The following is a 12,612-nucleotide window of genomic DNA, read 5'->3' on the forward strand; positions in this document are numbered from 1 at the left end:
TTATGACTAATAACAATGACTAAAAAACTAGCTCATAAGCGTAGAGAAACACATGGGTAAATGGCTGTAAAACAAGAATTTGACTGCCTAGCGATGTGGTTGCTAAACGGTTACAGACAACAGCGAGAGCAAAGCTGTAAAACCGACCTGATCTCTGTACACATGGTGGCAATGAACACACCTTTTGCTTGTGAGTTGCAGTCTGCTGTTAACTCCCAGATTACTCCTAATCCTTGTTTACTATTAACTGCTGTGTATAATTGCAGGAAAATGTCAGATCATTTTCTAATTTGAAAATGTCAGCTCGTGTTTGTGCAACTGCTGCGCCTCGTTGTAAACATTCGTGCGAGAGCTCTCCTCTCACTGTTCACAGTGAGTCCATATCTGCAGGGTCTAGCAACTCTGTCACACGCACATACACACTCACACATACATAATGTATTCCCTGGCCCCTTACCCTGACCTTAACCATCACAAAATGCCTTAACCTAACCCTTACCCTAACCCTAGTTCTAACCTTAAAACCAAGTCTTAACTGAGGATCAGCCAAAATGTCCTCACTTTCCAAAAATGTCCTCATGCTGTGGTAAAATGCATGTTCTGGTCCTCACTATGTATTAAGTACAGGGATATACACAGACGATAAGTGTCTCTATCTTTGTGGGGACTTCCCATAGACACATTGTATACTGTAACTAAAAAACACTAACCTATCCCTGACTCTGGCCCTTACCCTAACTTTAACCATCACCAACCAAATATTTTGACACTTTTAGTGTAACATAGTTCAGAAAATGTTGTTCTCCCAGGACAAATCATTCTGGGCCCCATAGTGTGGGTGTTCTCCCAGTGTACTTGCCCCATTAAGTTTGTATTACAAGAGCACACACACACACACACGAAATTAAGGAGGAGAGGGATGCCAATGATTGTTTTATGTGGTCAAATCTGCAAACACAGATTGATATGGCTGGATGACATACACTATGAGGTGTTGTAGCGTGTCTGTATATAATGAGCCAAAGCGAAGTAAGAGGTGATGATCAAATACTGAATTAGCCAGATGAAGTGTATCTCTCATGCCTCTCCTTTGTCACTTATCCTTGTTATTGGTGTCTTTAACTGGTGACTTTAAATGTATGGCGATACTGTATATCTATAGCTAAATCATTAAATTCCCTTCAGGTTAATTAAGAGAAACTTGCTGTATACAGTTTTTGACAGTTATGTGTGGTTTTCTGTCATCCTTACACAAATTCCATGGCTAGTATAAGCGTGACATTTTTGGCATTTTCAGATTACATTTTGCATCCCACATTATCGCAACATTTACTCCTGTCAATCATCCGTCCGAAGAGAGCTGACGAAAACAGCTCGGGGGAGAGTTGGGGTGGAAATTTATGCCATATTCGCACATCATTTCACCAGTGAAAGCAAGTCCTGGATACCTACAGTTGCTCATGCATGACACGAACACACTAAATATCCTCTGGTGGTTTCCTGTGTGCACATGGCCACGGTTGTGAAAATATTTGGCATAAGGTGATGCGGTCATTTCTGCCTGAAGTAAATTAAAGTCAACAGATCAGCTTGTCACAGTTTGTGAGGGCCATCTAAGCCAAACACTAACCCAGCCAAATACTTGCTGAGAGCAGGCACATAATCAGTATGCTTATAGGTTATATTTGTATGTGTTTACACCTCACATTTGGACTTACATGGAAATATATGGAACCGTTCGCAGCTGCAGATAGTGTCCATCTTTAATAAATCTGTGCATGGCTGTACATAAAGTAAAGTATGCTTTAGCAGATGTTCGACCATCAACCCAGTTACATTTGGGTATTAATAACTTCTGCTTTCTCTACTTCTAAACAAGAAACATGTTTCCTTGTCCCTTATTATTACACTGCTATTTCTCCTTGACATGTTGTGAACCCCAGTCCAAAGTAAAAAAACAGAACAAAACAATAACAACAAAAGCCAAGTCATTTTGAGCATATTAACAAAGATCCTTTTCCCTCTTGTTTTTGCCTCCAGTTCTTTGTGTGTGACATCTGAAACCCGGGATGCTGGTGACCATGCTGTTGGCTCCTGTCTGTGTGCTACTGATGCTGGGGGCTCGTGCTCTTGCTGGAGGCTATCCCCCCATACCCCACATGAAGTACATGCAGCCCATGATGAAAGGGCCGATTGGACCCCCATTCAGAGAGGGCAAGGGACATTATGTTGGTGAGTAATCCCTGCGGTCTTTTCTTTCTTTAATCATTCTTTATTCAGATCTCCACTCAGATCTTCCACTTGTACGGTTGCTAATCTTCCTGAGGTCCCCATAAAATTGGACGCATGGATGTGGTATATGTGTATCTCATAAGGCCTGTAGGTCAGCTGGGTCAAGCTCAGTGTCAGGGAAATTTTGCCATGTTTCATGTGGATGTCCAATTAGTGCTGATGGTAAATGTAGTCAACTGAAGCAATAAATGCTGTAATAAATACATTTGCTGTTGGAAACATAGATTGTTTGCAATACAATTGAAGAAACAAGGAAGCTTTGTTTTGTGGGCACGTCTACAGAATGCCCCCTGGTTACCCAGACAAGAAATCCAAATTTACATAGCCTGTAGTTCTTCAGGGTCACCAACGTCTTCAAATTACAGCACTAGTGGCCCAAAGAACAACAGATTTGCAGCAGGAGAACTTCTTCAATTGACTACATTTAATAACAACACTGTTTGGACATTGATAGTAAAGGCTAAAATCCCTTTAATTAAAGTGTACACTATATATTGTTGGCAGTAGCCTGAGATTTCTAATTTGTTCCAGCTATCTGAACCACAATGTGCGTGATGTAGATCATTTGCACAATACCAAAACTACTACAGTTAAAACACACACACACACACACACACACACACACACACACACACACACACACACACACACACACACACACAACAACTTCCTATGACTAAAATTAGTCTCCAGTAATGCAGTTTAAGATGTGATTGATATGGAGACCCTCCCAGGAACCAGGACAGACTTGTGCACTTAAGCCACTGGTTCTCTTGAGGCAGTTAACGGGCTCACTGAAGTGTGTGTCTCCTTGCCTTGCGGGTCCAGCAGCAAGTCCTCAGTTGAAGCCAAATGGAGACCTGATTACCCACTGTTTGCTGAGCTCCACCGGCCCAGTTGTCCCTCCCGCCATCTGGATGCTGTTACCCCACTGTTTATCACATATTTTTCAGCTGTGGGATGAAGGAGAGAGTGTGAAGGAAATAAAAATAGATGAAATAAAAGGCTGAAGCAAGAGAAGTGGGGTAAGGGAGGGGACTGATAATCATCCTGAAAAAATGTGCATGCTGTCATCATTATCAAATTTGACTCTAACTACCAATCTAAGTTCTGGATCATATGAGACGTGCCTTGTGTTATCAGAGGCCCCCTTCTTCAGAAGAAAATTTCAAAGCGAACGAGGGGCCCTATGCATATTATAACCATAACACAATTCTCAACAAAGACAGACTCCAGAAGTTGGATTCAGCCCAAATTTAGTGTTGAAATCTTGCATTTAAATCCCATACAGAAACATAAAAGATTAATTCAAAGAAGTTATGCTTTCTATAAACGGGATTTAAAAGTGTGGCAGAAACTATATTTACATTTGGAGGAGTGAAAGGGATGTGTCCCGTGGCTAACATCAATACAATGCCTCTACTGCCACTAAGTGGTTATATGTCCACATTGCATCACCATGATAATTGACATGTAAAAATAACAATTTGTCATTGATTTATCATATACATAATTGTTATAACATATACTGTATCAGGCATAGATTAGAAATTGTAAATATATGTAACTTTCTAGAAATGTAGAAATAGAATTGACCTGTGCAAAACAGATACAAGGTACAAGGTAGAAAGTAAACATAAACATACAGACCACAGCTACAAAATCTCACAACTTTGAATATCGAGTGTCATAAGTCCTGTCTGTCTAAGTGAGTGAGGAGAATGTAGTCATGTGATTAATAATCAGAAATCTGTCGGTTCAAATGTGTTTGAAAGCACAACTAAAGTTGTTGAATCCAGGAGATACGTAATGAAGAAGCTATTATAGCCTCTCAACTGTGAAGCACCTTTTTTCCTGTCACTGGATGATGTATTAAGGTGGTCTACAGTGGAGCAGCTAAACAAACAAAATTGAAGCTATAATTTTCATGACATGCCTGAACGTTATGTTTTTGGTGAATGTATGAAAAATAACAAAACAGCTTTGCTATTTCTAGATCCACCAGTGGTGCAGAAATGTAGTTTGGCTCAATATTGGCACCCTCACTGATTTAGACAAGCTATATTATCCAAACCATTTGTGTGGGGGTTAAATCTAAAGGAAGAACACCCAAATTTAACTATTGTACAAAATCTGTGCATTAAAGATTTAGGTTAAACCTGGATGTCAGCTTCGGAGCCAGTTCGTGGGGATTTACAATACACAGCTTGGGCTGTTCTTTTTCATTCTCTTTTCTCTTCTTCTTCTTCTTCTTTCTCTTCTCTTATTCTTTTGTTGTTTTTTTTTTACAGCCCACCTGATCAAGATTAGACTTGACTGCATTCTCATTAAGTGCCAACAGGGGGAAGTAGTGGCCTGTGGTTACGTTAGGGAATATGATTGGAGATCCAACTTGAATTTCAGTGCGTACTTGTTACATGTCTGAGCTGCCCTTGAGATACTGGAGACATTTGAGTGATCAGAAATAATACAGGTATATTGCCAGATCTCAGATTCAGGAGGCCATGCATCACATAAGACTGGCTGAGGCAGTTGTTTGGTCTTTAATAAGCTAGACATGACAGAGATCCAAAGAGACACTATACATGTTAAAACATGTTTTTTTATAAAAAAGAATACAAGGTGTGCTGTCCTCTAGCCATCTGACCTGCCAACATGAGTAATCCACAGGCAAGGTGCTGCTGAGATGAGGCAGTGGAACTCTGGCTCAGGCTGATTAAAGTGTTCTGTAGACTAAGCTTGTGTTTCTGCTCTTTGTGCCCTGGCTGTGTTTGGCTTCACTCAGCAAGGAAAGAATAATGACACAGTTTACGACACGGGGCATACTTCTTCAGTCTAGTTCCCTCTCTGTTACACAATCCAAAAAAATGTGCATTTTACAGACACTCTCAAAGTCTAAAGTCAGTCAGCTAGAAAACAGAATGGTTTATTCTGGTCCAGTTGTACTATAACAACAACTTGACTAGAGACCTGTACCCACCTTGCAACTCTGTGCTGGGATAGGCCTTTGCCCAGGGTTAGGGTTAGGGTAAGTATAAAAGAGAATTCAGAGGATTCTTTTCAAAGGGTGGGATGCTTTTCAGATATTATGAAATTCAAGCTGCAGAATTTTCATTTTCCATGTGATGATGTTGATGGTGAGGTTGGGTGTTTCTTGTATGTAGCTTCTTAGTTCATTATTTCTTTCTCATATTCCTTCTGCCCTGTATTATTTCCTTCACAATGGACATGTACTCAGATACGTCCAGATGCATTTTTATATCTTCTCTCTTTAATGCCTTAGTAACTGCTACATTAACTATGTCTATATTGACAATATCTGTGGCTTATCAAAAATGACATGAAAAATGTAATTTCTAGTATTCAATCTGTCAATCTCTCCACTTGTGCATGCCCTGCTACACGAGATAGTCTGTTATCTAATCAGCTTGGTTAACCAAGACATGTAGGAGATGGAGTGACACCATCCTGTCCGTCATTATCAGCCAGTTACAGAGGAAGTTGGAGTTAAAATGATGGTGCTGTGTATACACTTATGAAATATCCTTTTCCCTTTTGTGTCAGATGATCCTCCACAACACGTTAAGGGTTGATTAACTGTCACAATGTTTCCAAACAAGACAAATGAGGCATTATCAAACAAGTTTTTTTCTCCCTTTTAACCCTTTTAAAAGCCTTATACCCCTAACACAAAGTGGCAATTATGTGTGAGGTGATGATGTAGCAGTGATACCTGCTCAGGTGAAAACAGGTAGTTTCCTGTATTTACGTCGGATGGTGCAGCAGCTGTGGGATGGAGTTGTAAATATGCAAATTGTTTCCTCTGTTTTTATTTTTCTTTTACTCAAAATTCACTCATTACCACATGTTTACTACCTCTTTTTTGTTATGAAATACATGATTGTAGTCACATAACGATCATCTTTTCATCATTTTTGTTTCTAGATATGCCACCCATGATGGAGGTGAAGGGGGAACCAGGCCCCCAAGGAAAACCTGGACAAAGAGGCCCTCCTGGGCCACCAGGACCTCTGGGAAAACCTGGACTGGGCAAGCCTGGTCTCAATGGCCAGCCAGGCCCTCAAGGGCCTTCTGGCTTTCCAGGAATTGGTAAGCCTGGACTTCCTGGTCTCCCAGGAAAGATTGGGCCAAAGGGAATGTCAGGGCTCAATGGCGAGGTTGGTCCTCGTGGTGAACCAGGTCCCAGAGGTCCTCCAGGACAACCTGGCCTCCCTGGCCCTGCTGGCCTCTCTCTGAATGGGAAACCCGGGCTTCCAGGCATCAGAGGCCCCCCTGGTTCTCGGGGTGAACCAGGATTAAAGGGTATTTCGGGCCCACCGGGTGAACGTGGTCTGAATGGTGAGAATGGAAATGGAAAGCCAGGGCCTACGGGTCTCAGGGGTCCTCCTGGGCTGAAAGGCACTTCAGGACCACCAGGTCTTCCAGGTATAGGTAAACCAGGACTGAAGGGTTTGCCTGGACTGCCTGGTCTTAAAGGTGATCAAGGACTCCCAGGGGATCGAGGAGAACCAGGGGACAATGGACCTCCAGGTCTACAAGGTTTGCCAGGTCCAGTTGGGTTAGGAAAGCCTGGGCTAGATGGACTGCCTGGAGCACTAGGTCCACACGGTGCAAAAGGTGAGCCAGGGCCCAGGGGTTCTTCTGGATTTCCTGGGACTCCTGGCTATGGAAAACCTGGTCTGAATGGGCCAAAAGGAGACAAGGGCCATAGTGGGTTGCCTGGTCTGCCAGGGGACAAAGGGGAGCAAGGAATGGTGGGCCTACCTGGGGAACCAGGCCTTGATGGACAATCAGGACCACCAGGACTTCAAGGGCCAATGGGACTTCCAGGAAAACATGGAATGCCAGGACTGAAGGGAGAACTGGGTCCCCAGGGCCCTCCAGGATTGCCTGGCCTCCGAGGTGACCAAGGCCCCAGTGGACCCTCTGGAAAACCTGGCATCGTTGGGGAAAAGGGCATCCCTGGGCCTAATGGGCCTATTGGAAAACCTGGACCCAAAGGTGAGGCAGGGCATATTGGCCTACCTGGGAACCCAGGGCTCACAGGTGCTCCAGGGCCTAAAGGTGAGACAGGATTTATAGGGGCTCCTGGCCCCAGGGGCCAGTCAGGCATTCCTGGTCTTCAGGGGCCTATGGGTCCCATGGGGCCACAGGGTGTGCCTGGCCCCAAGGGTGAACCCGGACTTGTAGGGCCTCCAGGACTGGGTAAGTTGGGAGAGAGGGGAGCTATAGGTCCCCAAGGTCCTCCAGGGAAACCAGGCCCTGCTGGGCTTAATGGTAACTCTGGCCCTCCTGGGCCTCCAGGCCCCCCGGGTCCTCCAGGAAATGGCCACACGGGTGTTGCAGGGCCAACAGATTCACAGTTGGAAGGAGATGAAGTACCGGGGGACAGGAAGGGGCCTGCATACAGTCAAGTTCCAGCCTCTGCCTCTGTGGCACCAGCCTTCACAGCCATCCTCACCACACCTTTCCCTCCCTCTGCCATGCCAATCAAATTTGACAGGACTCTGTACAATGGGCAAAATGCCTACAGCTCTGCTACTGGCATGTTCACTGCTCCTTTATCTGGTGTCTACTACTTTGCATATCACATGCATGTAAAGGGAACTAGCCTGTGGGTGGCACTGTACAAGAACAATGTACCAGCCACTTACACCTACGACGAATACAAGAAAGGCTACATGGACCAAGCGTCCGGTAGTGCTGTCCTAGAGCTGAAGGAGGGTGACCAGGTATGGGTCCAGATGCCCTCGGATCAGGCAAATGGCCTCTATTCTACCGAGTACATCCACTCCTCCTTCTCAGGATTTCTTCTCTGTCCCACATAACCCTGTCCTTTCATTCATATATGTTCCTGTATTGGCACCTCAGAGCAGCCCTAAACCTAAAATACCTGCAGCCATAATAAAAACACAAAACCCATAGGATTCTGATTATTATTGCCATCATCTTTATCTGTCTCACCCTCAACAATATCAGCAGAAGAAAAAACAAACTTTGTGAATGAAATATGGAAAGTTTTAAAAGGCAGGGGAAGGAATTTCATACTGTGTTCTTTGTTTCAATGTCCTTCAAATGTGTGTTTTGGGTTGTATTTTATGTTGGTGTTTTTTAGCTTATATTATTTTAATTATTATATTGTCATAATTTTATTATTATTTTGGTCCTTGTCATCATTGTTGTTATTGTTGTTTATTGGATTCAGACTATTAAGTGCCTTACTTTGTAATGTGCTAGTAACAGACCTTCCCATGTGACTGCACATCCTGCCCTCATGCTCTGACATCATAAGGACGACATCACCAGACCCTGGGGGGTGATTGGTTCCTCTGGCTGCAGTCATGTCCCCCTCGTGTTTTTATTTAAACTGCAAATGGCAATACTGACATAAAGAGCAATAATACAGCATAGAAAATATAGACAAACAATAGCAGAACAAGGCATTTGGTGCTGTAACATCATTACTTTTCAAGTTTCTTTTGTTTGACCTTTTTGGTACTCTAAGCAATTGCTATTTTAAAATTATCAATAGGATTAAAACGTTGTTTTTAGAGTGAGATATATATTTTGACAGTTAGTTGGCATAAGCATCTGTCGGATGCTCATTTCTCTGCTTCTTTTTGAACTTAGTAGCCAACCATTTAAAATGATGGATATGTGTCTTTCTGAATAATTTATTGAACTGTCCAGAAATGCAATTTAAGAAATACAATTCAAGAAAAAAAAACATGACCTCACAGTATTAGAATTATTCGATTCAAACTCCCCCTTTAAAAATGATCATCATACAAGGACAATGCCTTTTTCTTTTAAACTTTCAGGACAATATTAATTGACGATATGTATGCATACAGTCAATGTTTACATGCCATAGAATAGATACTGAGAGCAATTGCAAAGTGGACAGTAAGGACACAACCATAACTGGATCGATAACTGGATTGGCCTGTTTCCTTGTATCGATCTGATTTTTCCCATTTGCACTGCAAATCCCATCAGCGTGTTGCAGGCATCCTCTTCGGATGCTCACACCATGACATCACCGCTTTATAATGGTATACTACCTATTAATAAATCAGTATCACGTTCATTTTCCCAGTGAGCAATCTGTACTGCAGTCCTATGAAAGTCCCATTCTGAAAACATACTGCAAGATCTGTGAAGATGCTGTAAACTAGATTTTTGTTTAGGAAAATAGGGAGGCAATTGGAAGATACATAAAAACTGTTCCACTTCTTCCATCAATGCCAATTTCTATGCGGCTTGTTGCCGGGTAAATGGGAGAAATTCTGAATCATTTGATGTTCTGAACAAAAATACTTTCTATTAACTCCCAAACCATTGTGTCAAAAATAGCAGAATGATTGTTTAGCATTATGGAACGTTCATTGCTAAAAGGACAACATGTTTGTCAAATCACAAAGCTGGAAATGAGAATTGATCTGCATTTACCCCATGAATAAGTAAAGGGACTGACTGAGGCCCACAGGTTGTGAAATACAGGTTGTGTAACATTTAACAAACCCCTGCCAGATTTCTGACAGAGGTGGTGGGCCAGAGGTGAGAGCTGTGTATTTACTCATTTCTGTTGGATGAGGCATTAAAGATACATGCTGTGTGTGTGTGTGTGTGTGTGTATGCATGTGCCTGTATGTATTAGTGAGTTTACCTTTCTGTTTGTCACTTTGTCAATATGTGTGTGTGTGTGTGTGTGTGTGTGTGTGTGTGTGTTTTGTCACATTGCTCCCCTGGCATTCAGGTCATGAACACCTCAACCAAGATAATAACAAACTTGGTGAAGTTACAAAACCTTAGAAAGAGCTTACAGTCTTGTCAATGTTCCACAAGAAATCACACTTAAAAATGTTTCGGCCTCCATTCGTGTTTTTGTTGGGTTTTTTTTTTATTCCTGGGAGTTTCACACATTAATCGTGCCTTTGCAAACTAATGGAACAAAGTTATAAAAGAGGTGAATGATGAATGTAATGAATAGGTTATGAAAGGCAGAAGCAAATCAAATCGACGTAATGAGATAAGAAGACAACTTTTACGAGACATAAATTACTGGTTAACACTGAAAACTTTGATATGACTGTTTTTGCATACTGGTCCAATGGTGTACAATAATTTTTATGTTGTCCAAATTATGAACAACGAAAAACGACATTCTGGTGAAGTGTACAAGATCTTTTATCAATGGTTGCAGTTATAGAAGAGAGGAGATAAAGAGGTTTGGGCAAAAATATTAGAGACTCCGAGCCTTTATGTGCCTCAGCTCAGACAGGAATCCAATCTAACTTGTGCCGCCCACATGCTATCATTACACTGAATTTAGGACTACCTTACACCTTGATGGAGGAATGTCAATGTACAGGAGGATTGTGCCAAATATTGAGCTTTGCAATCAGAATGAATGTATACTGTTTGACTGATTAACAATAGTTTCTATAAATCACCTACCATGCTTTGCCACTATACACGAACAGTAACTCTTCATGTTGCTCTGGAAAAGCAGTGCTCGGATAAGGCCTAATCAGTATTTTACATTTATGTAATGCAAACAATGCACTTGCTCTTGCCCTTTTCTGTCTCACAACATGAACACACCTACATCCGCTACGTATCATTATTGTTGTGTGAATCTACAAGACAGTCCAAGGCTCGTTATGTACTGTATGTCGCCTTTTGTTGTCGCTCTCTATTTTTGGACATATGAAATGCTGATGTGGGTTACATGTGGCTATTACTCTCTCTGTCCTTATGTTTTCATAGACAATGTCACTTGCTCGCAGAGTTTGCCCTGGGCGCAAATCATTTAAGCAAGTGTCAGTAAGATCCATGTACCGTCTCGATCACAAATTGCTTCGAAGTGTTTCCTGTTTTTCTTTGAAAAATAATAAATAAAAAAAAAAAAAAAACTAAAGATTTTTTTTTAAAAAGCCTTGCTTCGGTTCTTAAGGGATATTTGTTTGTTTTAGTTTCAATAAATACAAACGGCCATTCCCATTTGCACATGAAATTAATGAAGATGTATTTATACATTTATGATAATTTAATAGGGATGCCAAAACCGACCACCGAAGCCTAGAACGTATAAATGGTATTTAACAGCATTGATGAGTTAAGAACATTTACAACATGTAGTTAGCATTCTAGCGTTGTTTGTGAAGGATTATTTGTGGACTTTTATTTTCTATTTGTGTAATGTTCAATGTATCAACCTATAGGATTTTTTTTTTGTCATACAAGGCTATTGCGTGCACTCTATGCAATAGAATTTGGGTATAAAATGCACTCTTTTTGATTGAAAATGTTTGTCTGCTTATACAAAATCTACAGTACTTGATTGTATTGATACCACATCAATAAAAACTTTCTTGTATGTTGGTGTCCGGCTCCCATTTCTGTATCTGCACATAAAGAAAATGTAAAATCACCCTAAGTAGTAGTAGGTAATTACAGCATATATGCAAGGCACATTTAGTGTAGAATTGTTGTAGGTAGAGGAATGAGCACTAGAGGGAGATATACAATCAGAGTAAGAGCAACATTTCAGGCCTCCACATTTGAAAGATCTCTGCCTCTGATCTGCCAGTGAGTGCAGACCTTCATTGACAGGCTTTTGCTCGTCAGTTCAGATCACTTTGATAACAAGTGTGTCTAATGCTGCGCTCACACCACGGGAGTTTTAAAATCCTCACCCACTTTGAAATCGTAAGTCACTTGGTATGCTCAGTCATTGCAGATAACTCTGAAAAAGCTGACTTGAAATGAATATGTGTAAACAATATCAGTCTTTGTCATAGATTGCCATGTGCCTTGTGAACACCACACAAAGAGTCCCAGTGGCAGATCACCTGAGGGGGACTTCAGGAACAGGACAAATGTGGCATACTTTAGACAGGGTGCTTAAATGTCAACGTTTGTCAAAACATACGATGGGAAAAAACATATTGGAATAAATATATTTTTGTAATAACACACACACACAATAAAAAAAACGTTATATTGATACAATGAAAATATAACTAATGAAAGTATAATATAATGATAATGATATAGTATAATAATATATACTGGTACTACAGACACACCCTGGTGTGGTGCTATTAGAGCAGCTTTAAATGTGATTGGATACAGAATCAGATCAAATTCATGTTGCCAAACAACACACGAGCGCGGGGTTACGAATGTGCGGTTATTTTCTGGAACTGTCGTCACCATGGTGAGCTGTCACCCGGATTCTTCTTACGTCGTACTGACGCCAGACCCTCTATGCGGCGTTCGCGTGATCTCGGC

The 12,612-nt window shown here is 41.5% G+C and overlaps 1 protein-coding gene across 1 annotated transcript; it reads left to right on the top strand.

Annotated features, from left to right (window-relative positions):
• The first annotated feature begins 2,069 nt into the window (after positions 1-2,069).
• col8a2 (collagen, type VIII, alpha 2) lies at positions 2,070-8,141 on the top strand. The gene is made up of 2 exons (XM_070846879.1): positions 2,070-2,232; positions 6,238-8,141. The coding sequence occupies exons 1-2, from the start codon at positions 2,070-2,072 to the stop codon at positions 8,139-8,141; spliced, it is 2,067 nt and encodes a 688-aa protein (XP_070702980.1).
• Positions 8,142-12,612: the final 4,471 nt, after the last annotated feature.

The sequence above is a fragment of the Pempheris klunzingeri genome, chromosome 16, assembly GCF_042242105.1.
Source record: "Pempheris klunzingeri isolate RE-2024b chromosome 16, fPemKlu1.hap1, whole genome shotgun sequence".
NCBI lineage: Eukaryota > Metazoa > Chordata > Actinopteri > Acropomatiformes > Pempheridae > Pempheris > Pempheris klunzingeri.

Bases quoted from the DNA above. Each gene is read 5' to 3' on its own strand.
- col8a2 (XM_070846879.1), top strand. From the start codon at position 2,070: ATGCTGGTGACCATGCTGTTGGCTCCTGTCTGTGTGCTACTGATGCTG. The intron at 2,233-6,237 runs GTGAGTAATCCC...TTTTGTTTCTAG, and splicing joins GGGCAAGGGACATTATGTTG to ATATGCCACCCATGATGGAG.